This window comes from Salvelinus namaycush, chromosome 10, assembly GCF_016432855.1.
Source record: "Salvelinus namaycush isolate Seneca chromosome 10, SaNama_1.0, whole genome shotgun sequence".
Classification (NCBI taxonomy): Eukaryota; Metazoa; Chordata; class Actinopteri; order Salmoniformes; family Salmonidae; genus Salvelinus; species Salvelinus namaycush.
The window spans coordinates 11,395,068-11,411,320 of NC_052316.1; the positions used below are offsets into that span (position 1 = coordinate 11,395,068).

Below are 16,253 nucleotides of genomic sequence, written 5' to 3' on the forward strand. Positions count from 1 at the left end.
AACCTTTTTCCATTTGGAGTGCCAATTTATCTTTCTACCGATCTGCGTGCCAGTTATGATTTTCATATGCACATTTTCATGGAACAGTTTCATTTAATTTATAATAGTCTTTGCATCTCAAAATCATTGCCATGTAGTTCATCTGAATGATATCTAAATGAAAATGACACTAATCTAAAAGTAACTTACATTGCCATTGTAAACTATGTAAAAATAGCCTACATAAAGACAACAAATGAAACCATTGCAGCCTGCAGGTAGAAAATATCCTGATTTAAAAAAAAAATAATAATAATAATAATAAATAAAAAAAATCCTATAAATCACATTGGCTATGCATTGCCTGTCTGCAACAAACTTGAAACATTGTATCAACTATCAGAAGGGTCCGGCCCGAAACTTGCGCTAGCAAACTTGCAACATTGTAAACATTTATAAAAAATTTGTGAAACTTGTGAGGATCTCCATGCTCATTAGTAACCCATTCAACATATTTTGTGCTACTTCACTCAATCCCATTTTAAGACTCCCATCTTAACTGTTTTACATTACCTGAGACCAACCAGAAATGTTTCCTTGGCAAAATATTCAGAGATTCTCATAAAACAGCCACACGTAGTCTCTCGTTTCTGCATCAACAGTAGGCTATGCTTCAATTGCTCAGTCGGTGTAGTGGACTACAGGGATGTAGTGCTGCCGGAGCGCCACTTCTCACAATGGTGCTCATTTAGGAAAGTTAGATCAAAGCTGAATCAATGTCTTGAAAGATCACAACAATAGTATAATGTTACAACAAAAACACCACCTCATTTCCTAGGATATTTTAGGATGGTTAGCACGCACACTAGGCAGAATCTGCTTTGATTGAAACAAAATACAGGAAGGCTATATAGTTCACACCATCTGCTTTAATTTGCTCATGAAAGTCATTCAAGAAGATCTAAATGCATATTCCCATTAAACTGATTGAGATCAAATGATTGGCATGCAGACGCAGTTTTTCATTTCACTGGTAAAACTAAGAATTATCATTCACGATTGACAGGGATAATGCCCTGGCTTATTTTGAAGTTAGGTATGCCTATCTTATTTTTTTAAAAGTCATTAAAAATGTTATTGAGACAATAGGCAAACGTTGCAATTTGAGGATGCATTTAATGCATATTCTATAATGATATTCAATATTTGACCGTACATCCTTTGAAAAATTGTCATTTGTAAGGCTCTCCAGGGGGGGTTACACTTTTTCCCCAATTTCCGCAAAATCATCATGTTGTCCTGCATTTGGGTATATTTAAATGTGGTCATCCTAGGTCTGCACCACCACCGGTAGCAACCTGTATTAGAGTTGATGTTTGCTTTGCTTTGCTAGCTAGTTAGCGATTAGTATTATTTTGCTAACTAGTATTTTGCAGAGAGCAAGACAAACAAACTAATAGTACAATACAGCAAACGTGGATTCACATTAAGAAGCAATGTGGAAAGGAGCGTCATTCTTGTTTTGGAAGAATATTTTGACAGCATGCATTGATAGCATGCTGAGAGAATGTAAACAGCTAGGAACTGTGCTGCCTGCTTGAGTGACGTGGCAGGAATTGGTGTGCTGGAAGGAAGCAGCCGCATGAAGGGGAGAGGTATTTTGTGAGAGGCTTTCTCATTCCAGCAGCTAGCGGCAGCGCAGACACATTTATTACAGGAGTCATGAGGATAATGCACTTTACTGTTTGACAAATTATTGCCCTTAGGAAAAAATGGTGCAGTCATATTGCAGTATAACCTGCAGTATGCTGCAAATATTGCGTCCAAAATATTGCGGTTTTTAAATTTATTTATTTATTTTACTGCAGAATGGGGGGGGGGGGGGGTTGCTGGCTGCCCTGGTTACCTTCTGTGATTTACAGCTCAGATTAAAACCCTCTATCCAGGGAGCGTGCACTGCAGACACATGGGATGGGGGATGGTCCGTTGTGTTTGGATACACCTGCAAATGGCAAACCTTAAAAAAGAATGACAATTCACCTCAGAAAGAAGCCAGAAGAGAAATATGGCAGAATCTTAAAGATATTCCTCTTTCAAAATCCTGATTTCAAATCTGTTCTACCTTTGCTTTGCGGTCTGACTCATCCAGTTGAAGAATAAAGGCAGAAACTGGAACCATCCAGCTCTGTTTCCTTTCAGCCATATCGCTGTGAATATTTCAGGCTGCTTTCAGCTTTGTCTTTTCCAGCAGCACAGAATGATACATTGCAATGTGTTTGTGTACATTAAGAACCTGACAGTGGAAGGAAGGGCAAATGGAGCCATCAAAGATGAGATGTCAAAGAGGGCAGGGGGATGAGGGGAACGGAGCGTGGATTTTGTTGTAGGGTAATCCTAAAAAGTCCAGTTTAGCTGGTTTTCATTTGCACAATGTCTCACTTGGTGGGGAGTCGGATGCTGCCCTGTGTGCCGCTCAAGTTTCTCCCTGCAGGGGGCACATCTCTGATAGGACAGGGCTCAACCAGACACGAAGCACATATGGAGAAAAGGGCTGTGGTTGTCCTGAACCTTGGTAGTCATGAAGCCTTTTGTTTAAATAATTCTAGTTATTCATGGATTCAACTAATATCTGTTCTCTGTGAGATTCACACTGATGGACCATTATATACACGATCTGGTCATGGGCCTTGTTGAATCATTCCAAAATAGAATGAAGATAATTTGTTTCAACTTAATTCTTTGCTTCCTTTGTGCTATTGTGTTCTCTGGCTGTGTATAGCCTCTGCAGCTGTTGCCGTAGCAACGTCGTAGCTCGACTAGCTGACAGGAAGGAAGTGCTTTCTCATGTGTTGGGTTTCGTCTCTACACAAGGGTCAAGGTTGGAGCTGAGGCCCTCTCTTTGAGCATGTTGCTTTTTACACATGTTCTAGTGACTGGAAAGACTGGTTCCTCTTCTCTCAGCACAGCAAATAGGGTTGACTAGGGTAATGACAAGGGTGGGAAGTTGATACGCCAATGACATTGGTTTCTCAATGCTGTCCACAACTACCTTCTGTGCACTTCAGTGATGTTCAGGGGACTGGCGATAACCAATGACCAACTTATCTTCATATAATTACGCAATCATGTACAGTACTCGGGGTAGGTGTTACCAGACAGTGGTCAATGATTGGTTCACTGGATAATTTAGTGACTGAGCACTATGATCTCCATGTTCTAATATACTATAGTTACTTCCCTAATGGGGTGGTAATTCAATAAGAGGCTCAATACCTGCTAGCACGTGTGACTACAGCAAGCAACAATTACATTCTAAATCTCCCTTCTTGGCTGGCTGGACCATCCACACTGACAACCTGTGCTGGGTTTTTGGGTAACTGTCCACTCACTTTTTGATCTACTGAGCTTTTGGTTAATGTGCATTTGAGCTGTTTATATAGCAGACATAGTGTAGTAAGTGACGGAACTTTTGCAGTGTAAATGTTCATACTGTTAGTTCTGCTTTGAGTTTTTCCTTCTATCTCACTGGCAGTCCTTTCTCTCGCCCCCACAGACTTTTTAGCCATACAGTGTGTGTTACCTATAGAACCCATAAAAAACATATAGTTCTTGATTTCTGCCGGACTTCCATGATTATTTTACCTTTTAGAACATGTAGCTCCACTACCCCAGTCATAAAACATTCCCCACGCCCACCCCCTAATAATGATTGGGATTCGGTGTGGAAAATTGTAGGTTAAATGGGGATGCTGTTGGGTGCAGCACATGAGTGAATACCACTGTATTCTGTCATGTGATGCAGTAGGATTTTGACTCACAGGTCGTTTATTCAGCCTAAATAGCCTCGGGCATGGCATTGCAGCTTTTGAAGCCTGCTTATAACTAGAATTCTAAACAAATATAGACTAAAACAAAAAATATGATATTATAAAAGTGTTGCCTTTTTGTTTCTCTTGAGTTTAATAGCATTATTGTATGTATGTCTCTCTTTTTTTTACCAAGAACATTCTAACTACTGGTAAGTCATGTTTTGGTTTTTGCTTCAGCCTTGTCTGGTTTCAATGCCTTGCCTTGTTTTTGACCTATTCTCTCTTCAGACCAGCACTAAAAGTTAGTCACACTGCAAGCCCAGGGTTTATCTTTGTGCTATGCAAAGCTCTGTGCCTCAAACTGTGCACAGGGGTTGACATTCACTGTTGTCTTCTTGTCCGGAAAAAGTAAAAAAAAAAAAAAAAAATTGTTGGACAAGAAGAATATAGATTTAAGTTGGACATTTTAATGGACAAGTAAATAAAATATATAAAATCATTATTCCGACCAGAATTGGATCAGAGAGGCCAACATTGGAATAATATTCAAATCTATATTCAAATCTATCATGTACATAAATAAAAAAGCTTTCAGTGTAGTAGATATGCCTATTGTCCAAACACATGAGGACATGAGGCGCCAGAAAATGGAGACAAACTTAGATTTTTTATTACATAAATATGGGCTAAATGCCCGTCATGTTTGACGAATATAATGAAGGATAATTAACATTAACGTCTAAAGGCTTTATTCTGTCGACATGCTTCGAGGCACGGTTCATTCAAATGATCACAAGACCTGAGAGTGAAGGACAGTGCCTGTTGCGCACCGCACATCACCCACCTTGAATCTGAGAGGAGGCGGTCAGCATTTTGAAACTATTTAACCATTAACTTAGTTGTTTAAACCCTGTACGTTTTATGTCATTTTATGAAGCATGTCTTACCCTGTTTCAAAGTAACCTATCCTAGCTAAAATACGACCATAGTGTTGAATGTATTATTTTATAAACACTTAATATGCAATATAAACCAGCATTTTTCTCATGTTATATTGGTTTTCATTTTTCTATGAATTGTTTTATTGTCCAGCATACAAAGGCATAATCCTAGACATATTAGTAACCCATGCTAGTTGATGCATCTTTAGATCTCCCCGCTTTCTTAATTTCTAACATTTTAATCTCTCACATGGATCCCAGGCTGTATCACATCCGGCCTTGATTGGGAGTCCCATAGGGCGGAGCACAATTGACCCAGCGTCGTCCGGGTTTGGCCGGGGTAGGCCGTCATTGTAAATAAGAATTTGTTCATGGAGCCGCCCCCTTTTTCCCCAAAAATGTTGTCTAAAATGACATACCCAAATCTAACTGCCTGTAACTCAGGACCTGAAGCTAGGATATGCGTATTATTGATACCATTTGAAAGGAAACACTTTGAAGTTTGTAGAAATGTTAAATGAATGTAGGAGAATATAACACATTAGATCTAGTAAAAGATATTACAAAGAAAGAAAATATGCCTTTTTTTGTACCATCTTTGAAATGCAAGAGAAAGGCTGTAATGTATTATGCCTGCCCAGGCGCAATTTAGATTTTGGCCACTAGACGGCAGCAGTGTATGTGCAAAGTGTTAGACTGATCCAATGAACCATTGCATTTCTGTTCAAAATTTTGTATCGAGGCTGCCCAAATGTGCCTAATTGGTTTATTAACTGATTTGCCTAGTTAAATAAAGGTAAAAAATAAACCCTTGTGCATCTGGTGCGGTTTTGAGAACAGTGTTTCGTCGCTAAATGCATTTTGGCACATTAATGGCGTGCATTGTTGACCTTTATAATATGAAGAAATAAAACTTTATAATTTTAAGCTAAACGGTCTGATCTGTTGCATCAGCTTCATAGATGTTTTTTTATAGGGAATTATTTTATAAAGATTTGGTTGTAAATGTAATGTTGCAATATTTTATAGGCAACCAATGGTGGCCAACCATCCTCCAGGAGAGCCTTAATGGGTCAGTGTTGTAATTTGAGACGGGCTTGAATATGCATAGAAGCCAATAGGCAGAGTGTAGCCTACATTGTTGTCTGATTCTGTATGGTAAAAAAAGATGGTAATGAGTTGTGTTTTGTAAGGTGGTTCCTTGCATCATTCAATGGTGAATAAAATGGTGATAAGTTGCTAAAAAAGTTCAAATCAAGCCCTGGAGCAGCATTGTTTCTCTCGCTTTACAGAGGCATTCAATTCCATAGACTGGTTGTTTCTGATGCTGACACGGATCTTTCTCTGGCTGTGGTCAAGACTAACTGTGAGCTGGTCTGGACTAACAGACTACACCATAGACTAAGGGCTTTATAAATACATTTGATTTGATTGATTGATTGAGCTGAAGTGAAGTGATCTACATCTGCTAATCGGTTTACTGTTAAAAAAATATATATATTTTGACATTGATTTTCACAACTTTTTTACCTTTTTAGTGGATGCAGGATCTGTTATTTCCAAACTATCCACATATAGCATACGGCCATTGGCCTATGTGGATGGTTTCATTCCAACCATCAGTCTCTAGTGTAGTCTGTAAACAATCCATAGACTATTGCCCAGTACCCCTTGTTGTCAGGTCTAAAGGAACAGGCTAGGTTATATTTTAACCCCTACCTCCCTGGAGCCTTTTCCCTCACTCTCAGGTTTCTGACCACTTCCTCCCTCCTTCCCTATAGGCCAGAGGACACTGCAGCACAGTGGAGACGTTCTAGACACCAAGGTGGTGGGGAACCCATCCCATGAGTTGGTCTGCTCAGAGGTGAGACTTAATTAGGCTACATCTCTCACTGTTGAATGTCAGACCCCGGTGTTGAAGTCTTAATTCGGTTTCAAGGATTATTTTGTGTAGTCCAAATTCATTTTAAAATACTGGAATATAAACTATGTTCAGCATGACAATAGGATATTTACTAAGGTATGCTCTGCTTTGCATAACAATTGCTTTGTCCTGAGATGGAAAGGATCCAATTGCTCAGATGACACCTGCAGTACACACTGCCATCACATTACACGGTTCTCTGCCCTGCCAGCTGGCGCTCATTTCATACTGGAAATCATATCCTGTCGTTGCTGTAATGAAATATAACCTTCCTCATTTGAACCAACAATCTACTTCAGCCTATGCTTGTCAGCTGATGCTTGTGATGCTTAATTCACCGATATTTCAGAATGCATTCAATATTCGGGGAAATAATCTTTTGCGTTCTCATTCTGTATGAGTATATCTGCTGGTAAATTCAGGAATTATTTCAATGTCATGGCTGAACAACATTTGCAGTATGTTTAGTACTGTAAAGAGTATGTAAACAGTAATTCCAGAAATATTTTCTCTGGGAAAAGATGAGGAATTTGAGAATTTTTGTAACAATAGAATATTACCATGGAGTTTGAGGGGCTGCCTTTTTATCATGAAAATGTTAACACATGATAATTTTTTATTGATCACTTAATAACATTGTATGTAGGCTATACATTGAAATCAGCATCTGAGTTGATTGTGGCCTAAGGCACCAAAACAAATTGTGTGCAGCCTTTTTTTATATCCGATCTGGCTAGTATGCACGTAATTTGGATCAAGATGAAGAAAGGTTTATCTTGCCATGTTCCCTTTTTATCATATTATAGACTGTAAACATTTTTTTTGGAACTTGAATGGGGGGCCTTGTTTCTCTGTATTTTCAGTGACACTAAGCACAATCTAAACTATTGCCCTATTTGGAATTGTATAGGCTACTAAATGGAGCTTAATTTCATGACTACTTTTCCTTCCATTTCCCTAGGTGCGCCGGCTTATATCTGATGTGTCTCGCCACAAGTTGTTGGTTCTTGCTGGACAATGTGTCGAAGAGGCAGGAGACCTGGTCTTACAAACAGGATGCTTCTCTCTCAGTGACTTCATTCAGATATTTGCTGATGAAGAGGTGAGTTATTTTACTGTAATATACACGGAGTATACCAGACATTTGTCATAGGAATAGCAGATGTTCTTAATGAGCAGGTGTTCTTAATGTTTTGTACAATCAGTGTATATTCTAAATTACAGATTTTTATCTAAATTCAAAGCATTATTAATAAGCTGGTCAAGTGATTTTACATCAAACCATTCTATCTTTTTGAATAGATTGGAGAGTTATTGAGCTCGGCAGACCCTACACAAAAAGCTAGCCTCACGCTGAGTTGTCCTAACACTGGGGTGTGGAAGAACTCAGTGTTGGAGAAACACAACCTACAAGACTTCATTGACATCAAAACAAACCTGCCATCAGTGCTACCTGAAATGGAAGGTCTGCAAGAGTTCACAGAATACCTCTCAGAGTCCCTGGAGCCACAGTCTTCTTTTGAGCTGCTGGAGCCCCCCAGTACTGTGGGCTTCCTCAAACTCTCCCGCCCCTGCTGCTACGTATTTCCAGGTGGGAGAGGAGACTCTGCCTTCTTTGCTGTTAACGGTTTCAACATCCTGGTCAACGGAGGGTCCGATCCACGCTCCTGTTTCTGGAAACTGGTTAGACATCTGGACAGAGTTGACTCCCTGCTCCTCACCCACATCGGCACTGACAATCTTCCAGGGGTGAACAGTCTTCTCCAAAGGAAAGTGGTAGAACTGGAGGATGAACAGTCTGCCGACTCTCAGATCAATGAGGACTGGATGAAAAATCTAATTTCCCCTGATATTGGCATAGTTTTCCTTAATGCTCCAGAGAGATTGAAGTCATTCGAGGGTAATCCCAAAGAACTGCGGAGCTGCGATCAGGTGGCACTCACGTTGCAGCACCTTGAAAGGCTAACAATCAATCCAGAGCCTCTTAGTCGCTCAAATGGACCCACCATTGAGCCTGTTATACTTTTCCAGAAAATGGGAGTTGGTCGTCTAGAGCTGTATGTTCTTAACCCAGTCAAAGGCAGTAAAGAGCTTGAGGCTTTGATGAAGAACTGGCCCGGCAATGGATCTAACATGAAAGGCTCAGAGATACCCCTGCCTTGCCTCGTCTCCATCTGTGCTCTATTGGTGTGGCATCCTGCCAGTACTCAAGAGAAGATCATTCGAGTTCTCTTCCCTGGGTGTACTCCGCAGGCCAAGATTCTTGAAGGACTTGACAAAGTAAAGCATCTAGAATTCCTGAAACACCCCGCCGTGAGCCTCAGGGACCTTGAAGCATCCAAATCAGATAAACAACCAAAACGTGCAGAGAGTCGGGAGAGCCTTAAGTCCCTTCCCAGGGACTCAAGACCTAGCAGTGCCTTGCTGAAGGACAAACTTGGACGTGGGGACATTAAGAAACAAGACGTGAAGACCAAGCCCAAGGGCCCAAGTGACATTGCTCCTAAAGAAAAGAAGGAAGGGGATGAGAAGTCGAAATTGAAGGATGGGGATGCTAAACAAAGACTTCCAAAGCCTGAAAAGCTTATGACAAAGAAAGAACCTTTAAAGGATGAGAAAAAAGAAGTCAAAAAGAGGGATGAGAGAGCCTCTGCAGGTGTTGCCAAAAAGGATGAAAATGTGGAGAAAAAGAAAGAACAAATTAAGAAAGAACCTCTTGGTCTTAAACCAAAGAAAGATGTCAAACCTGATCCAAAGAAAGAGATCAAGAAGGAAATCAAGCCAGATGAGAAGAAACCAACAAAACCTGTCAGCAAGGATGTGAAAAAAGTGATAGCTGGACCTTCATTAGGAACCCTAGAAGCAAAAAAGCCCGTAGGCAAGAATGGAACTTTGAAGAAGGATGCAATCCCCAAGAAAGACTCATTGAACAAGGGGGGAAAGTCAAAGACGAGTAAAAAGACAGAGAATCAAAAAGCCTCTGAAGGGGATGCTGATCGTTCTAAGATGTCAACACCTGAAGACATGACAGCGGAATTCGAGAAGCTCAGAGCAGAAAATGGAGAGTCAGAGAAAAAGACTGCTGTTGTAGTGAGCACTATAGCTAACAATGAAGGAATGGTGCAACCTGAAACAGAGAATGGATCAAGAGAAAATGCAGAGAAGGGTGACATCTTGGAAAGTCCAGAAAAGTTCCGCTGCATGGAGACACTCCCAAATCCAGGGAAGGCCCTGGGAACCACTTCACCTCTTGCCAAAACTCCTAAAAGTGACCGCAGTGTGAACTTTGATATCACACCAACTGAATACAGGCTTCTTGATGGGGCCCTGCGAAATGGACAAGATGCATGTGCCAGCTCAGATGAGAAGACTTTAGAGTTGGTCTCCCCTGCTGACTCAGCCCCTAATAGCGCTGGGCATACCCCTTTCCACCAATCATCTGAAGAGGATGCTCAAGGCTCTGGTGAGGACAGTAGTCTCGGGGGAAGGGTGCCTAGCCTTGGGTTTGAAGACTGCCATGTCATGGGTTCTTGCAGGAACTCTGAGGTAGGCTCCTTGAGGGGGAACCTAGAGAACTCTACATCGTCCCAGGAGAAGCAATCAAGCCTTTTGACACCGAGTCCCTTCATGCTGCCGGACTCTGTCTCCCCCAATATTACCTCTATGCCTGCTGAAATCGGTTCCCCACACTCGACAGAAGTTGATGAGTCTCTTTCCGTGTCTTTTGAACAGGTGCTCCCATCTATTGATGAGTCACCCAAGGGAGACCATATGGACAGGTCCTACTCGAATGGGCATTTTGCTGATCCTGACCCCAAAATGGGGATGTCCTTACCTTTGAGGACATGTCATAACATGCGTCCGCCAGGGGATGGCTCAGAGGAACGCCTTACTGGATTTCAGGGTCTTCTCCCCGACGTTCCCCATGACGTCGACCTCTGCCTGGTCTCACCTTGTGAATTCCAGCACCCGAAGTCCCCAGAGAACCAACAACAGCATCTGTCTCCGGGGCTAGCGACAGGTAGCCCGCGAGAACTATCAGAAAACAGCGACCACTCCCAGGAGCTAGCTAAGCCACAAAGCGTCATTCATAGTGATCGACATTCGCCACAAGGTCAGGAGACTCCACCCACATCTGCTAGTGAGTCCCTCAACACAGCCACAGATTCAGACATACCCCCAGGGACTGAAGACTGCCCCTCCATCACTGCAGACATGGACTCTGATGAGGATTCTGGGAGTTTCCCACCCCACCATCCACACGACCATCCCAGCTCTCACTCCTCCAACAGGGGAGCTCAACATTCCTCTCAGGACCCTCCCCCAGCCCCAATGAAGGACCTGCCACCCTTGCCGCCCCAGCCCGGTGCCTGCATGGCTGACCCTGAGGCTGATGCTCCAAGCAAGACCTCAAAGAGCACAGTCACAAAAACCAAGAAACCAGCTGGGGTCACACATAGGTTAACGTCAGCTACCAGTACGACTCTGAACAGCAAGACCAAGACTGGCAGCACAACTGGTACGTTGAAGATCACCTCAAGTCTTGACACAAGGCCTTCATCCCGCAATACCACTAATGGCTCCAGACCTGGGACTGCAAGGTCAGCTTCTTCAGGTAGGCACAGACAGTGTTTTACACTTAGAACAATGACATAATGATAATTTGTTAATCTTTTATTACTTGATTTATAAAATCAATTTACAAAGCATTAGGAACCCCTTCCAGATATGTGACTCTTTTCAGGAAACTAGGCGTATGTCGAGCGTCACTACTTCACAGGAGAGACATTTAAATGTAAACTTTTTAATCAAAATGTTTTTTTTGGGCAGAAATGCCTTCTAGAACGTGGACGTTTATCTGCCTTAAATATGAATAAAATTGGTAAATTACGAGCCTAGTTGGTTGAACCACGGAAAAAATTAGCACCCTTCCTGCTAGCAATGATTGGCTGAGATAATGAGAGGGCTGGACATGCCGAGATGATGATTTCGGATCGATCTGCCATGTAGTATACTTCTGTCTATAACATGAGCTGGTCAGTATGTGTAGGTAATCCTTTTTAACATGTATTTTTTGGAAGATATCACATAGTAGAACTGCATAAGTGTTGCTCTCCACTTTCTGGAGGACCGAGTTTTGAAATTAGTGGAATTGGAGTATAATAGCTAAGGAGATGGAGAAAATTCTGCCGTTTGATTGCAAATATGCAGATGTAGTCGAAAAGAGAACGCAGAAGGCTGTTGTATAAAGCACCTGTCTCCAGATTACATCTTCAAACTAAGGGCAACCATTGGCTGGCTCGCTAGCTAACATTAGGTGTATGATCTGTGTAGTAATATTATTTGTATCTCAGAGCCATTTGCATTGCTGGTTATAGCCTAATGTTAGCTAGACATCATTGAACCTGGTAGGTAGCCTAGTGGTTAGAGCGTTGGGCCAGTAACCAAAAGGTTGCTGGATCGAATCCCCGGGCTGACAAGGTAATAATCTGTCGTTATGCTCCTGAACAAGGCAGTTAACCCACTGTTCACCGGTAGGCCGTCATTGTAAATAAGAGTTTGTTCTTAACTGACTTGCCTAGTTAAATAAAAGTTAAATAAAAAACACGCTGGCACTCCAGATAACATTTTCCAACACACACGTAGAATAAACCAGCCATTGTTTTGAAGTCTTTGGTTGTTTAGTACATGGCCTCACATGTGAATCCTTAAGGAGATAGGTTGGGCTTAAGATTAAGAGGGTGAATGATGCTGAATGGTGGGTGTAGACAAAGAAGAGCTCTCCAGTAGGTGTACCAAAACATTCAAGGGCCATTTTCTCAAAAGTTGAGGTCACAAGTTTATCAACTTTCAATGCAGAATTACTATTCCATTGTTCCTCAACTGCAGTGTATGATATACCATTTTCTAGCTCTGATTTTTACTTTTATCCATTACAAATTTTGCTACATAAGACAATCGAGCCGGTCGGTCACATATTGAGTTGCCCCCCTCACCCTCCTTCTGCCCTCAGAACAGCTTCAATTTGTCAGGGCATGGACTCTAATAGGTGTCGAAAGCGTTCCACAGGGATGCTGGCCCATGATGTCTCCAATGCTTCCCACAGTTGTCAAGTTGGTTGGATGTTATTGGGCGGTAGACCATTGTTGATACACAGGAAACTGTTGAGCGTGAGAAACCCAACAGTGTTGCAGTTCTTGACACAAACTAGTGCTCCTGGCACCTAGTACTATACCTCATTCAAAGTGCTTAAATATTTTGTTTTGCCTATTCACCCTCTTAATGGCACACATACACAATTCATGTCTCTCAAGGCTTATTCTCCACTATTGTCCCTTCGATGTGGATGGGGGGTGCTCCCTCTGCTGTTTCCTAAAGTCCACGATCATCTCCTTTGTTTTGTTGACGTTGAGTGAGAGGTTGTTTTCTTGACACCACACTCCGAATGCCCTCACCTCCTCCCTGTAGGCTGTCTCGTTGTTGTTGTTAATCAAGCCCACTACTGTTGTGTCGTCTGCAAACTTGATGATTGAGTTGGAGGCGTGCATGACCACGCAGTCATAGGTGAACAGGAAGTACAGGAGGGGGCTGAGCACGCACCCTTGTGGGGCCCCAGTGTTGAGGGTCAGCGAAGTGGAGATGTTGTTTCCTACCTTACCCACCTGGGGTGGCGGCCGTCAAAGTCCAGGACCCGATTGCACAGTGCAGGGTTGAGACCCAGGGCCTCCAGCTTAATGATGAGCTTGGATGGTAGTATGGTGTTGAACGTCTAGCTGTAGTCAATGAACAGCTTTCTCGTCTACACTGATTGAAGTGGATTTAACAAGTGACATCAATAAGGGATCATAGCTTTCACCTGGTCAGTCTGTCATGGAAAGAGCATGTGCTCCTAATGTTTTGTACAATCTGTGTACATTGTGTGATGCCTAACTCTGCTTTGTGTCCTACAGGTTCTGTGGGCAGCAAGGCCAGTGCAGCTGGAGGGGCCCCAGTTTATTTAGACCTGGCTTATCTCCCATCTGGCTGTGCCTCTACCACCATTGACGTGGAGTTCTTCCGACGCCTGCGCTCCTCCTGCTACATCGTTAGTGGCAATGAGCACCTGAAGGAGTCTGTCATGAGACCTATTCTTGATGCCCTACTGGAGGGGAAGACGGCCTGGCCCGATGTGCAGGTCACCCTCTCCCCCTCTCCTCTTATTTCTCATTTTCCATATTTGTAGTACGTCAACAAAAGTCTGTCTACTTCTATGTACTCATGCTCTCATTTTTATTTACCTGTCTACCTTTCCACTCCCAGGTGACCCTGATCCCCACTTTTGACTCACTGACGATGCATGAGTGGTACCAGGAGACCCACGAGAGGCAGGGGGAGCTGGGCATTACCGTGCTGGGCAGCAACAGCACTGTGGCCATGCAAGAGGAGACCTTCCCTGCATGTAAAGTGGAGTTCTGAGAGAGAACAAGACGAATCTTCAGATCCCTGCACTCTTATCCACCAAAGTATCTCCCTCACTTGATCTTCTCTTAAATTGTGATGGACTCATTTCCCCCCTCTAAACTGACGATTTCCCACCCTAGCATGCATCAAGTATAGCCTGGTAGATTAGCAGGCTTTTTTCCTCCTTTCAATCTTATTAATATAGAGCGGACTCCAGCAAGCACTCCCATCTTTGCCTGGGTACATCTATACCATGGAAATGAAGGCAGAACATGAAGATGTCCAAGAGTCTTTGGTCTACCAACATGCAGAAAGGTTGTTCATTATGAATGCTAGGCAAGGTGGATTTAGAAGACTGGCAATACTAATCGAAGTTCCTCACACTTCTTATTAGCAGCCAGGTAGTTGTGATCCAAATCCACAACAGCCCAGAGAGAACTAGTCGACAGCTGTAGGAAACCCTCTGCCTCTTTGGGGCTGAACTCCTGAGTTTTTCCTTTAACGATGAATCATTTAATCCGTATAGCATTTCATAGGTGTATTTAGCCCTGCACCCATTTGCACAGTTATTAATTTCCACAGACAAGGGGACCGCAGTGAGAGAATCAGTGTTACAATAGATTAGGATGTCCGTCAAAAACGAAAAAAGGCAGAGGGTGTGTGAGAGGAGGTGAAGACGGGACCTTTGTTGTCTCCTGGGGCACATGTAGACGTGCCGAGACCTCAGCACTTACTGAAGGACACCGACATGTTTCTACATCTCATTTTGAGTTTCATAGACGGTCTATGAACATTATAAGGAGATCGCCAATGTCTCGGAAGGTAATGGTGTGCATGTGAACAGAAGGATTACTCTGACATTGATAAAATAATGAAGTCCATGTTTCAAGAAATTATGAAATGTGCAGTATTTTTGTGTAACATTCATATCAGTCACTTTAACCCTTCATCTGGAGCACATACAGTGGTATACACTTTTGACAGTGTCTTTTTAAATGAAATGGCTTGGTAAATACTAGGTAATCATTTGTAGTTTTAGATGGAAGGCAATAGACAATTGAGTCATTTATGTACCAACTCACATGACTGAATTAGTTTTAGTACCGAGTAGTTATTTCATGAAAAAATGCACTTTGAAAGAAGTGTTAACAGTACAGTATATTTCCACACTAATAAACCAACTGTATCCAAACCTCTATTTGAGTCCCTCTTCAAGACCAGAATTTGTTTTATCATAGAGAAGCTGCATGATGTCACCATCCTCTAATTTTATTTATAAACTGGGAGCGTTGAGTCCTGAATGCTGATTTTCTGAAAGCCGTGGTATATCAGACCGAATACCATAGGTATGAACCCAAAAATATTTTTGCTGTTCTAATTACGTTGGTAACCAGTTTATAATAGCATTAAGGCACCTCTGGGTTTTTTGGTATATGGCCAATATACTACAGCTAATGGCTGTATCCAGGCACTCCGTGTTTCGTTGTGCGTAAGAACAGCCCTTAGCCGTGGTATATTGGCCATATACCAAACCTCCTCGGGCCTTGTTTCTTAAATATGCCATATCAACGGGACCACTGAATGTCACATGCACCAGAGGGTAAGCTTCACTGAAGAGGGATACACAAAATTGGATATGCTAATAGGGAAGTCATTAGCAATACTTTGCAAGATAGTACATTCCATTTATCACAGAGTGGTTATTATTGTGCCTAAGTGATCTAAAGTAAATGCTAAACATATGATTTTTAACAAGAACGGAAAATCAGTTATATCAGCAATCGCTTGTGTATCTGGTTAATTGCAGTAGAATGTAAATGATGTTATCTGTGAATGTCAACGCTTTTAGCCTCTATCGAAGCAGAGTCCAAATGCATGCCAGCACTGTTTGCACTACCATGCCCACCACTTTGCTTGCAGACCAAGCACTCGTTGTGTTATATTGCTCTTTGTTACAAAGGATATTTTCATTTTATTCAAGGAGAAGGGATATGAAAGGATTTTAAACTTTCTTTTCACTTGGGTTAAATAACTGGTATTCTTAGAGAAATGTACTTTTTTTCTTTATTTTTTTCACTTCAAATTATATTTCTTGGCCATGCCGAGTTGTACAAGCATACAGATCTCACAAGTTAAAATCTAATTTGAATTTAATTAAAT

At 42.0% G+C, this 16,253-nt stretch overlaps 1 protein-coding gene across 1 annotated transcript in view; it reads left to right on the forward strand.

Moving 5' to 3' along the window:
* Window positions 1-15,291, forward strand: part of LOC120054671 (microtubule-associated protein 1B-like) — a 40,424-nt gene extending 25,133 nt beyond the window's left edge. Inside the window, exons 3-7 of the mRNA XM_039002198.1 lie at window positions 6,511-6,593; window positions 7,615-7,755; window positions 7,956-11,268; window positions 13,604-13,827; window positions 13,953-15,291. Of these exons, the coding sequence (XP_038858126.1) occupies window positions 6,511-6,593; window positions 7,615-7,755; window positions 7,956-11,268; window positions 13,604-13,827; window positions 13,953-14,108 (3,917 nt within the window). The 3' untranslated portion in view covers window positions 14,109-15,291. The remainder of the gene's footprint in view (window positions 1-6,510; window positions 6,594-7,614; window positions 7,756-7,955; window positions 11,269-13,603; window positions 13,828-13,952) is intronic.
* Window positions 15,292-16,253: the final 962 nt, after the last annotated feature.